Source organism: Oryx dammah, unplaced genomic scaffold (assembly GCF_014754425.2).
Source record: "Oryx dammah isolate SB20612 unplaced genomic scaffold, SCBI_Odam_1.1 HiC_scaffold_18, whole genome shotgun sequence".
In the NCBI taxonomy this organism is placed as follows: domain Eukaryota; kingdom Metazoa; phylum Chordata; class Mammalia; order Artiodactyla; family Bovidae; genus Oryx; species Oryx dammah.
In genome coordinates this window covers 27,097,292-27,113,627 of record NW_024070202.1, presented here as the reverse complement: position 1 = coordinate 27,113,627, position 16,336 = coordinate 27,097,292, and the positions used below count along the sequence as shown (strand labels likewise).

At 36.4% G+C, this 16,336-nt stretch overlaps 1 protein-coding gene across 1 annotated transcript; it reads left to right on the top strand.

Annotated features, from left to right (window-relative positions):
• The first annotated feature begins 14,454 nt into the window (after window positions 1-14,454).
• PRPS1L1 (phosphoribosyl pyrophosphate synthetase 1 like 1) lies at window positions 14,455-15,444 on the top strand. The gene has a single exon (XM_040260953.1). It carries the CDS (start codon window positions 14,455-14,457, stop codon window positions 15,442-15,444), a length of 990 nt encoding a protein of 329 aa, XP_040116887.1.
• The last annotated feature ends 892 nt before the right edge of the window (window positions 15,445-16,336 follow it).

Genomic DNA, 16,336 nt, shown 5'->3' with positions numbered 1-16,336 from the left:
GAAACAAAGCACTAAATATTCATGAAATCCCATACAGTGCCGGCACATAAGTTACATCTCAGTAATTTGTAACTTAGTTATAGGCAAAAAAATAATAATCTGAGCACATCCCAGCATATGGAAACTTTCTAGTGTTAAGTTTCACTAATTTTTGGTCTTATTTTATTTTGAGTCATAAATAAATTATGAACATGCTGTAAATAGTCTGTAAATAGTTAGCCATAATCTAAACCTCCCAAAGAAAAGCAAACAAAGATTTAATCAGCAAAACAAGGGAGTAACTATGGAAAGAAGGATTTAATGAAAATCTTCTCTGATTGTAATGTTTTTAGAAAGCGGTAAAAGCTCTTAAAGACGCAAAGACACAAGTGAAAGAAGCAAGTAAAATTCTGTCCTTCAACAAAGCAACATCATAAACCTATCAAGCAGAATTAAAGAAAACAATCTGTGCCATGTACTCTTTGAATTAATCATAAATTCAAGCTATAATCTGAGAGTTAACACAATAATCAAGAAAATCTTAACTTTCAATGAGTTACCTTGCCAATTTTGGTTCCAGTTTCATAATATAATTATTCCAATTTTTTTTTTTTGCATCCATAGCGATGACAGATGCAAACTTCAAATGCAAACACTATGACTATAATCCATGTTTTAAGTGGAAAGATCAAAAGCATTTCATTGGTAAAATCTAAGAATTTAACCAAAAATCTGATTATTTCAGATATATTGTATTTTTTAAAGAAATATAATTCAATTAATTGTTTAAAATTCATTCTTTTTACCCTTTTTGTACCCTGATTTTCTTTTTTACCTTCAATGTGTGATAGATCATAACCTGAAGTAGCTCTGCTAGGCTACAGTCCATGGGGTCGCTAAGAGTCGGACACGACCGAGTGACTTCACTTTCACTTTTCACTTTCATGCATTGGAGAAGGAAATGGCAACCCACTCCAGTGTTCTTGCCTGGAGAATCCCAGGGACAGAGAAGCCTGGTGGGCTTCCATCTGTGGGGTCACACAGAGTCGGACACGACTGATGTGACTTAACAGCAGCAGCAGCAGCAGCTCCGAAAAGTGGTGCTGTTCTTTTACAACTGCTTAAATTAAAAAAAAAAAAAAAATAGTCTAATTAGAAAAAATTTATAGTCAAGACACACACAGTTGTGTGTGTGAAGGGAGGCTGTTTTCAAATGGCCTTAGTTTACCTGTGATACAAATAAATGCTCAGAGATAATGTATCACCTCCACTGAAACGCTTTTGTTCTTAAAAAAGCAAGTGTGATACTGGGATGCATAAATAGTAGTTAAGCATTAGGAATGTGAAGTGACACATCCAGAATAAAACTATAAATAAATAAAACACTGGTCAGACCCACGTGAGCACAAATTGTTTAGATTCAGAGATTCAAGAGAGAGATGAACAGAGCAGTAAAAATGATCAAAGGATTTAAAAATAGAACGTATAACAAAAGTCTTGACAAAATGAGATTATTCAGCAAAGGAATTTTTAATAATGGTTCTCAAGTATGTGAAGAGGATATCAGCTGCTCTCCATCTTTACTGAGGAATGAATAAGTAAAAATAAGATTAAATTTCAGGAAAGTAGACTTAAGTGAAATATCAGAGGATATCTTATATCAGCTACGTTTTTTAAAAGAGCAAATCATCAAAAAGATATGAGGGATTTCCTTCCTTGGAGATATATATATATAAGGTATATATTCTTGTTCAAAATGTTTCAGTGAAGTCTTGCTGGGAGGAATAGTCTACTACCATCAGAACTCAGGATAGGAAGACCATGCTTCCCAATCACCATTTACTGCTTTCAAATACTCTAAAAATGGAGACTTACTATGTCATCAGAAGAATTAAACACTGAACTATTCAAAAGATTTTGCGGTCTATAATTAAAATATGCTCAGTCCCTGTTAAATAACTAAAGAAAATGAGAAACCATTCTTTTTTAGTTAACCAATAAGTTTCTACATGGCCTGTGACAAACTTTATTTTTTAAAGAGAACTTACTCTATCCTTACATGCAGAGAAAATCTGCTATCATACAGATTAGGCTGTCAGTGTCTTCCCAACTCTCGCCTGACACAGGAGCACTTCGGTAATGAATCTCGTTCATGAAGTCAGCTGGAACCATGCTCTCTCTGGAACAGGCATACCTTCAGCATGTGACCCTCTTATTACAACTCTCTCTAATCTCATAGGAGAGATATGGACACAGCAATAATTTGCTGATCTATTATACTGTTATCACCACTCCCAGAGGAAGATAAATGCCAAGTGAAAGAAGAAACTGGAGCAGGTCTCCATGTAGACCAATTCTGCTGTCACTGATCAAAATTTTCAATGCTTGTCTGTATTCTGTGCAAATAAATAGCTAACATTTATGAAGTATATGCTATATACATATAAAAAGTAACTGTTACTGGTGGTTCATAATTGTTCTACTTATTTAATCCTCACAATCTGAAGAGGTTGATACTATTATTGTCATCCCTTTTATAGATGAGGAAACTTTGGCAAAGACATGTTAACTGATTTGCCCAAAGCCACCAAGATGTTAAGCTATTGAGCCAGAATTCAAACCCAAATAATCTGGCATCAGACCCTGCATGCAAATTGATAATATGAAACTGCCCCTCTGTTGTTGGATTAAATATACAAAAAATAAAAACTTGCCTTTTTCCATTCTCCACATTATACTTGGAAGCATCATTAATCACTACCTTTCTAGGCACCAAACACAGTGCAGAACCAGCCAAAGTTAGTGAAAATAAGCTAATGCTTTAAATTTATATATAATTTTCAAGAAATAAAATAATATCTCATTGTCAAAAATTCATTTATCCACTGGCAAAACCTCTTTTTTCATGTCTACAAAAAGAAGAAAACAGATTGACACTAATAAGCTGTTTCTTGTTTTTCATTGTAGTTTATTTGAAAAGAGAGCTCATGAATTGAATTGATAAGAAGTAAATTAACATATAAGGATATGAAGCAGAATGTATTTACACAAAAAGTGACTGTTGGTGAAGTAAACTGCTAAAGTCAACAACAATCACAAGCAATATTTTTAAAGCCAAATTACTAGAAGGTAGTATATAGAATATACATTCATTATATATCTTTAGTCTGTCTTATCACTGACCTTAAATTTATAATAAATATAAGAATAACCTTGATTTCAAAGGTCCTAGCAAACATGAGAAAACCAAGTTGGAACTATAACTACCATGGCACAAGCACACTCTAGCTAATTCAAAAAATGAGCACTCTCTCTGAAGGTCCCACTGTGAGCTATTTCTGACAATTTCTCAGGCTATCGGTTTCTGTTACTTATAAATAGCCTGCAGACTTGTCCAGTCCAGTCTCTTTATCAGCCACCATGACACAGTCTTTGCTACCACTAACCTTCCTGAGATGGCTTCTCTCAAGCACAAGTGTTCTTTGCCTGTGGCAATTGCTGCTTCCTGCTTCCGCCATTCTGCCCTCAGGGAGGGAATATGAGCAAACTCTTACCCTAAATTCTGGATTCAAGAGCTAAGACTAACTATAATTATCTTAGGTTTCAGTTTTATGGATTTCAAGGGTCAAAGGTAATGGAAGTTAAGGCCTGAGGCCTGTCCAAGGTGAAGAGTCTCATGGGAGACTTTCGACTCATTAAATTGGGGCCCCAAAGCTTTCTATGATTGAAATAAGGATGAACCACAGGTAAACCTGCCCCCACGATCTATAGGAGGGAAAGGTGGTTTGTTGTTGAGCATAGCACACAGCAGAGAAAAATAGTGTTAAGAAACAGAGGTGAAGGGGCTAGGAGGTCTGGATCCATGAGAAGCTGTGAACTTAGGTTACCCTTGCATAGTTCTGCAGCCTAGGGTTATATCAGCTTGACAGTCCAGGGAAACTTAAGGTAGTCCCAGACTAACAGCAACTCCATACAGGAGTCAGAAGCAAATTCTCTCTAGAAGAAAAATATTTCATTCTAGGCCTCAAAGAATTTCCTCAAATAAAATTTCATATGCCATAATGGTACATAGCTAAGTATAAACAAGCACAAAGGAAAAAAAGCAAGCATGAGCAAGAAAAACAGCAGATACAGATTTCAAAAACTTCAGATACTGAAATTACTAGATGCATCTTATAAAACAGCTATTATACTATTTTTTAATAGATTGATGGATCTAGAAATTAACATAGTGAATAAAGTTAGAGAAAGACAAATACTATAAAATTATATCATTTATATCTGAAGTATAAAAAATAATACCAAAATAAATCTATATACAAAACAAAACCAGACTCATAGAAATGGAAAACAAACTTATGGTTACCAAAGGTGAGAGGGAGGCGAGGAGGGGCAAATCAGAAGTATGAGATTAACAGATACAAATTACTAGACATAAAAATAGATAAACAACAAGGGTTAACTCTATAACACAGGGAATTATATTCAACATCTCATAAGAATGTATAATGAAATGCAGTCTGAAAAAAATAACTAAATTATTATTCTGTACTCCTGAAACTAACACAATACTGTTAATCAACTATACTTAAATAAATAAATAGGAAAAATAAAAATACACTTAACTAGGCTATAACCAACCCAAGTTTCCACCCAAGTTGCACACATCTATTAGAACGGCCAAAATCTAGAACACTGACAGCGCTTAATAATGGTGAGAATGTGGTACAACACAAACTCTCATATATTGTTGGTGGGAATACAAAATGGTACAGTCACTTTGGAAGACAGATTGTCATTTTTCTCACAAAACTAAATATACTCTTACTATATAATCCAGAAATCACACTCCTTGATATTTAACAAAGGAGGTGAAAATTTTCAGTTCAGTTCAGTTCAGTTCAGTGGCTCACTCATGTCTGAGCCTTTGCGATCCCATGGACTGCAGCATGCCAGGCTTCTCTATCCATCACCAGCTCCTGGAGTTTACTCAAACTAATGTCCATTGAGTCAGTGATGTCATCCAACCATCTCATTCTACTCCTGCCTTCAATCTTTCCCAGCATCAGGGTCTTTTCCAATATGTCGGCTCTTCTTATCAGGTGGCCAAGTATTAGAGTTTCAGTTTCAGCATCAGTCTTTCCAATGAATGTTCAGGACTGATTTCCTTTAGAACTGACTAGTTGGATCTCCTTGCAGTCCAAGGGACTCTCAACAGTCTTTTCCAACACCACAGTTCAAAAACATCAATTCTTAGCACTCAGGTTTCCTTAGAGTCCAACTCTCACATTCATACATGACCACTGGAAAAACCATAGCCCTGACTGGAAGGACCTTTGTTGGCAAAGTAACGTCTCTGCTTTTTAATATGCCATCTAGGTTGGTCATAACTTTTCTTCCAAGGAGCAAGTGTCTTTTAATTTCATGGCTGCAGTCACCATCTGCAGTCATTTTGGAGCCCAAAGAAATAAAGTCTGTCACAAGATAGGTTCACCATGTACCATACTGGTGAGTGACATTGATAATAAGGGAGGCTATACATGTGTGAGGGCAGGGGGTACATAAGAAATCTCTGTACCTTGTTCTCAATTTTGTTGTAAGGTTAAACTGTTCTAAAAAATTAAGTTGTTTAAATAACTCAATAAACTGGTTTATAAAATAACAAACCCATATAAAAAGAGATGATAAAGAATCTGCCTGCACTGCAGGAGACCCAGGTTTGATCCCTGGGTTGGGAAGATACCCTGGAAAGGAAATGGCAACCCACTCCAGTATTCTTGCCTGGAGAATTCCATGGACAGAGCCTAGCAGGCCCCAGACCATGGTGTCACAAAGATTCAGACACTACTAAGTGACTAGTTCAGTTCAGTTCAGTCACTCAGTCTTGTCTGACTCTTTGCGACTCTTTTCTGCAGTGATTTTGGGGCCCAGAAAAATAAAGTCTGCCACTGTTTCCACTGTTTCCCCATCTATTTGCCATGATGTCATGGGACCAGATGCCATGATCTTAGTTTTCTGAATGTTGAGCTTTAAGCCAACTTTTTCACTCTCCTCTTTCACTTTCATCAAGAGGCTCTTTAGTTCTTCTTCACTTTCTGCCATAAGGGTGGTGTCCTCTGCATATCTGAGATTATTGATATTTCTCCTGGAAATCTTGATTCCAGCTTGTGCTTCCTCCAGTCCAGCATTTCTCTTGATGTACTCTGCATATAAGTTAAATAAGCAGGGTGACAATATACAGCCTTGATGTACTCCTTTTCCTATTTGGAACTAGTCTGTTGTTCCATGTCCAGTTCTAACTGTTGCTTCCTGACCTGCATACAGGTTTCTCAAGAGTCAGGTCAGGTGGTCTGGTATTCCCATCTCTTTCAGAATTTTCCACAGTTTATTGTGATCCACAGTCAAAGGATTTGGCATAGTGACTAAATGACTAACACATACACAAATATGAAAAGAGAATGAGTAAGCTGGAAGACAGGGAAGAGAAGCAGAATACAATGCAGATGTGCAAATATTTTTTAAAGAAACTGAAACAGGTTCATGGAAAATAGAATGAGAGATATATTTTGAGTTTCATCAGAATTCCAGTGAGAGGAAAGAGAATTAGACAGAAGTGATATTTGAAGAAGCAGTTTAAAAAACAATTCACAACTAATGGAAAAACACCAACCTATAGACTCAAGAAACCAAATGAATCTCAAGCAAGTAATTACAAAATTCCACACCTAGACATATAATAGTGACTGTGCCTCAGAAAGAAATAAAAGGAAAAGGAAAGAAAGAGGGAAATAGTGAAAGGAAGGAAAGAAGGGAGGGATGAAGGAAGTAAAACCAAAATCATCTGGAGGAGAAAAAAATGTATTATTTTTAAAAGAATAGCATTAAAGGAGACTGAGTTCTAAACTCCAAGCCAAAGTTTTTCAACAGCAGTATCTTAAAAATCGATAAGGATATTTTTTAAGCAGATGCAAATGACCCCAAATGAAAGGCTTAAAAGGTAACAATAAGAGCAAAAAGAGTAGCTACATATAGTTACATATACACAGGTGCATGCGCCGCTAAGTCCCTTCAGTCGTGTCCATCTCTTTGCAAACCTATGGACTGGGCCAGGCTCCTCTGTCCCTGGGATTCTCCAGGAGAAAATACTGGAGAGGGTTGCATTCCTTTCTCCAGGGGATCTTCCTGACCTAAGGACCGAATCAGAGCCTCTCGCATCTCCTGCATTGGCAGGTGGGTTCTTTACCACTAAGTGTCACTGTACAATAAGAGTATTAATGTGGCTGCAGAAGTAAAAAAGAGGAGGGAGGAAAGAAGGAAAGTAAGAAAATCAACCAAACTTAGTAAAAGATTACTAACACGACTATATTAACACCAGACAAATTAGAATTTAAGCCAAAAGGCATTACTAGAAAAGAAAAGTATTACTTTAAAATGATATCTCAATTCATCAAAAAGTTACAGCAACTTAAATTTGTAAATAACAAGCCTCAAAATACAGAGAAATTAAAAAAAAAAACACACTGTGGAAATTTTAACATATTTCTCTCAGTATTTGATAAAATTGATTTTTTTTAATCAGTAAAGATACAGAAAATAAAAATAACATCACAAACAAACCTCATCTAATGTGTGTGTGTATGTATATAGCACTCAAGAGTATGTACTTTTTCTAGCAGACAAGAAATACTTAGGAAAAGTGACCACCTATGAACATAAGAAAAGTTTTGGCAAATTTCAAAGGACTTAAATCACACAGAGCACGTTTTCTGACTTCAGTCAAGCCCACACAGCAAGGAAGACCCAGCCTAGCCAAATAAATAAATAATAAAATTAACAGATTTCTGGTGAAACTGATCTAAAAGAAAGAGAATAGTTTCAAAATCTAATACCAGAAATGACAAAGGTAATCATATTAAATATGCTGCAGATATAAAAATATACAGTAAAAGGGTACTGTGGGAAGTACTGTTAATAAATTTGAAAATTTAGATAAAATAAGAAATTTTGCAGAAAAATAAAACTTAACAAAACTGACCAAACATGGAAATATGTACATAAATAATACTCTATAACCTAAATGTAAATGATAACCATTAGAAAAACTGAATAAGTAGTCAAATATCTTCTGGTGCAGTTCCACCTAATGTCATAATTTATACAACTTTTCCATAGAATAGAAATGCTCTCTAACTCATACATAGGTAGCATAACCTTACTTTCTTAACCTAGAAATTAACCTAGAATTATGGTCTAAATTCTCTCATAAAGGTACAAGAAAATATTCTAAATAAAATATGGGCTAACTGAATCAACTAATACATAAAAAGGACAGTATGTCATGATTGAATTGGGTTTATCCTATGAATGTAAGGTCTCTTTAACATTAGAAAAGAAATCATTATAATTTACCATATTAAGAGGATAACCACGAAAAATCATAACAATCATGAAAGAGGCAGAAAAAAAGCACTTGATATAATCCAAGTCCCTTTCTTGATTAAAAAAAAAAAGAAGTAGAAACGTTCAAAAAACTAATAATAGGATGGATTTAACCTTATAGAGTATTTCCTAAATACAACATACAAACATCATACATAATGGTAAAACATTAAAAATTTTTCTTTTTAAAATTAGAAATAAGGCAAGTATGCCCACTTGTCACCACTTCTAGTCAACCTGACATTAGAGGTCTAGCTAGCACCACAAAGCAAGAAGGAGGGAAAATACAAGGAACAGAATGAAGAGCTATGTTGTTATTTATTTCCAGATGATATGTGGCTTATATAGAAACTTTTAAAAGTCACAAATAAATTTTTTAAGAATAGACACAAAATTTAGATCAAATATATTACTATGTAGTAGAAAATACAATTTCCCATGATACCATTTAAATCATAAATGTAAAAATACATATCTGAGGATAGATTACTATGGAAAAATTACAATAACTTATTGTCATTTAATACAGTAATTTAAAAGAGAAAAAGCTGGGAGCTGCAGCTGCCACCTGTCCCTAGCATCTCCAGAGAATACTGTACCACATATTGCTAGCCCAGGAAAAGAGCAAAATCAAACTTCAGTTTATAATGAAAGCTATTTCTTTTACTACGTCGTAAGGTTGAAAAATTGTTAGTTGAACCAATGTAAGTTGGAAAGAGTCTGAACAATGATTTCCTCCCAAATGGCAACATCAGATCAAATTAGCAAGTATTTACTCTGTACAATACTTAGGATCATCTTAGACATGTGCTTTTCAGAGTTTGATGAAAAGACTTTCTCAGTGATGAATACTGTATAATACTCAAGGAGGGGAAATGGGATAATAAACAAGAGAGCCTCTTCAGTTCAGTTCAGTCGCTCAGTCGTGTTCGACTCTTTGAGACCCCATGAATCACAGCACGCCAGGGCTCCCTGTCCATCACCAACTCCCGGAGTTCACTCAAACTCACGTCCATCAAGTCCGTGATGCCATCCAGCCATCTCATCCTCTGTCGTCCCCTTCTCCTCTTGCCCCCAATCCTTCCCAGCATCAGAGTCTTTTCCAATGAGTCAACTCTTCGCATGAGGTGGCCAAAGTACTGGAGTTTCAGCTTTAGCATCTCCTTCCAAAGCCTCTTAGTTTCATTTCATTCAATTCTTCAGTGCTAACTCAGTGCTAATAAGTGGTAATTAGTTTTCAATTGTTCAAATATCTAATGATTTTTTAAATACCCAAATAAGAATTCACATCTTACATACTATAGGTATTTTAAGTTGAAGGATATAAATATATATACATATATATGTATATATATGTATGTATATAGATACAGTTCATAAAGGACTATGTGATATTTTAAACCAATATTTATATGTACAAAAGAACATGAAAAGATCTAGAAGCAAAATAAAATGTGCCAAACTTACAAGGGCTAGTGAAATGAGTGGAAGCAAAGTAAATCAACTAGTACCTTCTATCTTCCCAAATGGTAAAATAAATGTAAATGATGCAAACTAGTGGTCCTGAAAAGTGTGTCCCCGGAACGGCAGCATCAGCATTATCCGGTGTCTTGTAAGAAACGTGAAGTCTGAGGCCCCCTTCGGGGGACTGACTGATCAATAACTATAGCGATGAGGCTCTGGAACCTCATACTGCCTATTGGTGATCCTGCTGCCCATAAAACTAGAGAATCACTGAACCATTTCAAACCATACGACATTCAATATATTCTTATGTGAATGGACAATTGGTCTTAATGTTTATTATGAAGATTAAATGATCACAATGGAAGGGAAAAACAAAGTCTTTAAAATGGGTTGAATAGCATAAATGGAACTTGCATTTTGTCAAATTAACATAAGTATCTTTTTACTAATTTCAGGAAACTGATATTCTACATGAGAAGGGAAAGATCTATTATCAATAGCTGCCTTAAAATACTTTAAAATATTTCACATAAATATTTAGAGAGATACGTTTATTGAAATTAACCAGTTTTGGAACCTATCCATATATTGCCTCAACTATATTGCAGCACACCTAACATTATTATTCCAAGACTATTTTTTCATACTAGGATTTTTAAGTTCACTAGAAAGTTTTAATTCCAAAATGTGTTTAAAAAATACCATCATAAGTCTAATGTAATACTCAAAATTGAAGTCACATTTCTGAATAACAAAATTTTTGTCCTTTTCTTCTATTTGTTTCACTCATATTTACTTACCTAATCACCATCTTCACATCTATTGTATAAAATGACAGATTTCCAACTAAAGGCTCAGGAAACACACACAGTAGTCAACTTTAATTGTAAACAATCACAAAACAAACTTTAAAGCATTTCTATCAATATAAAGCTCTGTGGGAAATTGTTTTCTCAAAGTATTGTAGATGATTATTATGAACAAAATAAAAGAGGTAAAGTAATGTTACAATAATGATCTGGAACTGTTCAAATGAGGAAGATTAAAGGCACAAAGAAACTCTTCCTAATAAACAAGCAGATAACTGCTGGAAAGAAAAATATGTTACTTTTTGAAATTAACTGCCAAACATTCTCAACCTACACGAAGCTGTCCTAAAGGACATCTAAATCTGTCCTTCTTTGTAACGTGTGTTGTGACAAGCTTTGACAGTTTATCAAAGAACTATAATTGCCACCTAAACATCTAGCATTTTGTCAACTGCAAGCGTGTTTAGTGAAAGCATTTATTTTACTTAAAATACAACAACCATTTTTCTCCACTTTCTGAAAGAACTGCCTGAATTTCTTTTCTCCGTAGCTGATCAAGCTGTATCAAGGCTCTCTGAATTATTTATGTTGGAATTGTGAAGGGTAAAAGAATAATCAGTAAAGCAAGAAACTATTACCAAGGTAATAGATATATTCTGGGTATTCACTCAAAAGACCTTCAAAAAACAGCAATTCTTACAGATCTGTAAAGATGACATTTAAATATGCTGGCCTTGGGAAAGAGAAAGATAAGGCATTTTCTCCGTACCACAATTTCTGTTTCCAGAGTAATTTATTAAGAAACAATGTCTTAAGTAGAGAGAATGTGTTATTCAATGGGCATTATGCCTACCTATAACTTTGGTCTGAAACCGTGACAAGATAGATGTCTTTCTCAACCTACAGAGACTAAAATAAACAGTAGCTAAATCCCCTTACAGCAGATCCATGTAAGGAAATATCAGAGTAATAAAGATATTTCCGTGACCTTACTAATCACTTATCTCTTTCTGGAAATAATTTTTTAAAGTAAAAGGATTTTCCAGTCTCAGTTTTGGGGTTTTGTTCTTTGTTGTAGATATTCAATAGAAGAGTAAAATTTTTGTGCAACAATTTCTGCATGACCTTTTGACTTTTCGTTCATTCTGACAGACCTCAAATAAAAGGCCAAGCATGATACATTAAGAAAAGCCCTCTTTGGAAATTCAGGGATTCTGTGTCCTAATCCACATTCTGCCTCAAATTACCTGTTAGATCCCAGGCAACTTGCTTCATTTCTCTGAGCCTTGGCTCCCTATCTGTGAATTGGGATGTTAGACCTGGTGGTTTCTAAGGTCATTTCCATCTTTAACATTTTATGATTCTAGACAAATCCCTGAAAGTGTGAGGTATTGCAAGAGCGAGAGGATGGAGCAAAAATAGCAGCAACACAAAAATTTCTCCTACTTAACACCTCAAGGAAAATGCAACCAACTATGGTTTTTAATGTTTACATTAGCATTCACTTCGATTTGGGTAATAATAAGTCTATTTTAAAACCTGTTTTTTCTTTAAAAACTGAAAACTGTGCGACATGTTGACAACACTAAGAGAAAAATCATTTTAATCGAAGCTGCAAGTACTTTTCAGTGCTGCTAAATTAAGCCACAGAATTTTCTTTAGAAAGCTCTGTATGTAATCTTGGCTGAGGATGAGAATTATATAGTATAGGTGTGTCTGTGGATTTTGTGATAGGAAAGAACATGAATGAAAGGTTGTGGACTGAAGTGAGCTGCTATATGTTCAAAAAATTATTTAGTAATTTCAAAATATTATAAAATAATTATTTTGGTTTTAGATGAAATAAAAATATCCCAGAACCAAATGTCAAACACATGATTAACATGATAAAGTTTTCTGATCTCTAATGTCTACATTATTTTTACGACACAGGGCGTTGTCAAAACTCCTGGTATCTATGATCCCCTCCACTTCTCAGCCCATAACTCCAACCCGTAATGCATTTGGAAGCAGTGTACTTAAATTTGCTAGCAAAGATGTTAATCATCATATATATTTTTTAGTCTTTTTTAAATTATAAAAGTAATGAAGGTTCAAATACCACATTAACAATGTCAATAAATTGTGCATAACTAACCCCAACTACTATCAACCTACTCCCATCTCCAAAGGTAATCATAATAAAAATAAGATATCCCTAGTGGCTCAGTGAATGGCTAATAATCCTCCTGCCAATGAAGGGGACACGGGTTTGATCACTGATCCAGGAAGACTCCATCTGTCTCAAGGTAACTAACCCTACACGCTGAGCTATTGAAGCCTGAGAGCCCTAAAGGCAGTGCTCTACAATAAGAAAACCCACTGCAAAGAGAACCCGGTGCCCCACAGCTAGAGAGTAGCCCTCCGCTGGCCACAACTATAGAAAGCCCACATGCAGCAAGGAAGACCCAGGCAGCCAAAAATAAATAAATAATTTTTTTTAAAGACTTCCATAATTATTTGATGTTTTGACTATATTACTTAATTTTAAAAACATAAATATATTATGCATATTTTTATGAATTTTTTCACATTAAAAAATACATTGGAGATACTTCTATATGATTTATTTCACATGACTATTACAATCTCTTTAACAGCAGCCCTGTGTACCAACTATACATTACCTGATAATTTAGCTATTGACAGGCATTCATTGGTTTCCATATTTCGCTTTTATAAGCAATTCTAGAGAGTTACTATTCATCATTCACCATCTTGTACTCTGTAAATGGCTCAACAACTTGACATACATAATACCTCAGGAAATTTTGACTAAAAGGATTAATACAGAAAGAAATAATTATCAATATATTTTAAGAATATTTCTAGTGAGTAGATTCCTAGAAGACACATTGAGTCAAAGGTTACATGAAAAATTTCCTTCACAAATCCCTCACTTAAACATCCCATTCGAGTAGAAGGAATTATCTATCATAATTTTGGCTCAACTGGTGTGTGAAAATGTATCATTTTCTTGATTTTTAGGTTTTTTGTTTTTTTTTTTCATGTGTATTCTTACTTACCTTTCCTCGCTTGAAAGAACTCAGGACACATTCTAGCTATTTCCTCCAGTCCAGAACTTTTCGAAGTTACGTTTTTTGCCTAACAGAAATTTTATATTTTCATTTATTCAGATTTAAGCTGCCCTTGGAAACTAAAACAAGCACTAACAGAAGGGGGGCGGGGAAAGTTCACGAACTGAAAAAAAGGTTTAATTCTCTTTAGTTTACGAGTGTGAGGTCCGTTCCAAGCAGGATTTTTTTTTTTTTTTTAGATCTAGGGTAGCAGTTTAACGGAGAAGGCAATGGCCCCCCACTCCAGTACTCTTGCCTGGAAAATCCCACGGATGGAGGAGCCTGGTGGGCTGCAGTCCATGGGGTCGCGAAGAGTCGGACACGACTGAGCGACTTCACTTTCACTTTTCACTTTCATGCATGGGAGAAGGAAATGGCAACCCGCTCCAGTGTTCCTGCCTGGAGAATCCCAGGGAGCCTGGCAGGCTGCCGTCTATGGGGTCGCACAGAGTCGGACACGACTGAAGCGACTTAGCGGCCGCAGCAACAGCAGTTTAAAGTCGCGCACCGCCTGACGGGACCGGAAGCACAGAGTAACAACCAGAAGCCGTTAGTTTAGAGTCTATAGTATCTGGCGCCTGAGGTGGTGCCTGGCGTAGTCTGCAGTCTGAGTTTTGTTCCTGTCTCAGCTGCCAGCGTGATCAATGGACGCAAAGAGCCTACTGCAGTTGACCAAAAAGCCAAATATCAAAATCTTCAGCGGCAGCTCCCACCAGGACTTATCCCAGAAAATCGCCGACCGATTGGGCCTGGAGTTGGGCAAGGTGATGACCAAGAAATTAAGCAACCAGGAAACCTGCGTGGAAATTGGCGAGAGTGTGCAAGGAGAGGATGTCTACATCGTGCAGAGTGGCTGTGGCGAAATCAATGACAATTTGATGGAGCTTTTGATCATGATTAATGCCTGCAAGATTGCTTCAGCAGGCCGGGTTACCGCAGTTATCCCGTGCTTCCCATATGCCCGGCAGGATAAGAGAGGTGAGAGCCGAGCCCCGATCTCCGCCAAACTTGTTGCAGATATGTTGTCGACAGCAGGCGCAGATCATATCATCACGATGGACCTCCATGCTTCTCAAATTCAGGGCTTTTTTGATATCCCAGTAGACAATTTGTGTGCAGAACCCGCTGCCCTGAAGTGGATAAAGGAGAGTATCTCTGAGTGGAGGAACTGCACGATCGTCTCCCCAGATGCTGGTGGAGCTAAGAGAGCGACCTCCATTGCAGGCAGATTGAATGTGGGCTTTGCCTTGATTCACAAAGAACGGAAGAAAGCTAGTGAAGTGGACGGAACGGTACTAGTGGGAGATGTAAAGTATCGTGTGGCTATCCTTGTGGATGACATGGCTGACACTTGTGGTACAATCTGCCACGCAGCCAACAAACTTCTCTCAGCTGGAGCCACCAGAGTTTATGCGATCTTGACTCATGGAATCTTTTCTGGCCCAGCCATTACTCGCATGAACAGTGCAGGCTTTGAAGCAGTCGTAGTCACCAATACCGTACCTCAGGAGGATAAGATGAAGCACTGCTCCAAAATTCAGGTGATCGACATCTCCATGATTCTTGCAGAAGCCATCAGAAGAACTCACAGTGGGAAATCTGTCTCCTACTTGTTCAGCCATGTCCCATCATAATAGAATAATGTTGGGAGTTGTGTATCAAATAAAATAAGATAAAATATATCCTGACCATTAGTTTCCCTTGATGTTTGATGAAAAGTTGGACAGAATACCCTGCTTGCTACAGTGTGGCTTTCTAAATCCCCCATCATGTATATTGAGAAAGACTGATGGAAAATAATTGCTAGAATTTCCTATCTAGGTCATCTCATTCTGGCTTCTTTGATGAGTTTGTGAGCCTTGCAGCTTTAACTACAGGTCAGCTGCTGACTTCAGACTTTGAAGGTGTTGTGTGGAGTTCTTTGAAAGTAACTGGGGAAACTTAGTGTACTTAATATGGGAATGCTTCAGGGTTTACTTTATCCAGAATAGCTAACAATGCAGCCAACCCAGTCCCCCATTGCAACCACCAAATCTCCATACCACCAACCCCTCCCTATTCCCTATATTCCACCCCCACCCCATCCCCAAGTATCATAAGTTCTCTAAGATCTATGCTAAATTACATGAAGAGCCCTGTGCAACGCAAACCTAGTTTGCCTGGTTGCTGAGCCACCTGCAAGGCCAGAGCAGCAGCTTTCAGATTGAATAGCCATTGGGGAGAATCATGAGAATATGCTACTTGAGAGGAAGAAAATAACTCTGTCACCATGTTTGGAGACCATGTATTTTTTTTTTCAATTTATTTTTAATTAAGGATAATTGGTTTACAGAATGTGGTTAATTACTACCAAACATCAACATGAATCAGCCATAGGTAAGCGACTATGTATTTTTTGTTTCTTCACTATACCTGTTCTTTTTGATTTAGCTTTACTTCCAACCATCTTAACATTTTCCTGGTCAAATGTCCTTTTCAATCCAAATTATCAATGTAGCAGTCTTCTGGAAAGCAAATCCACTTCAT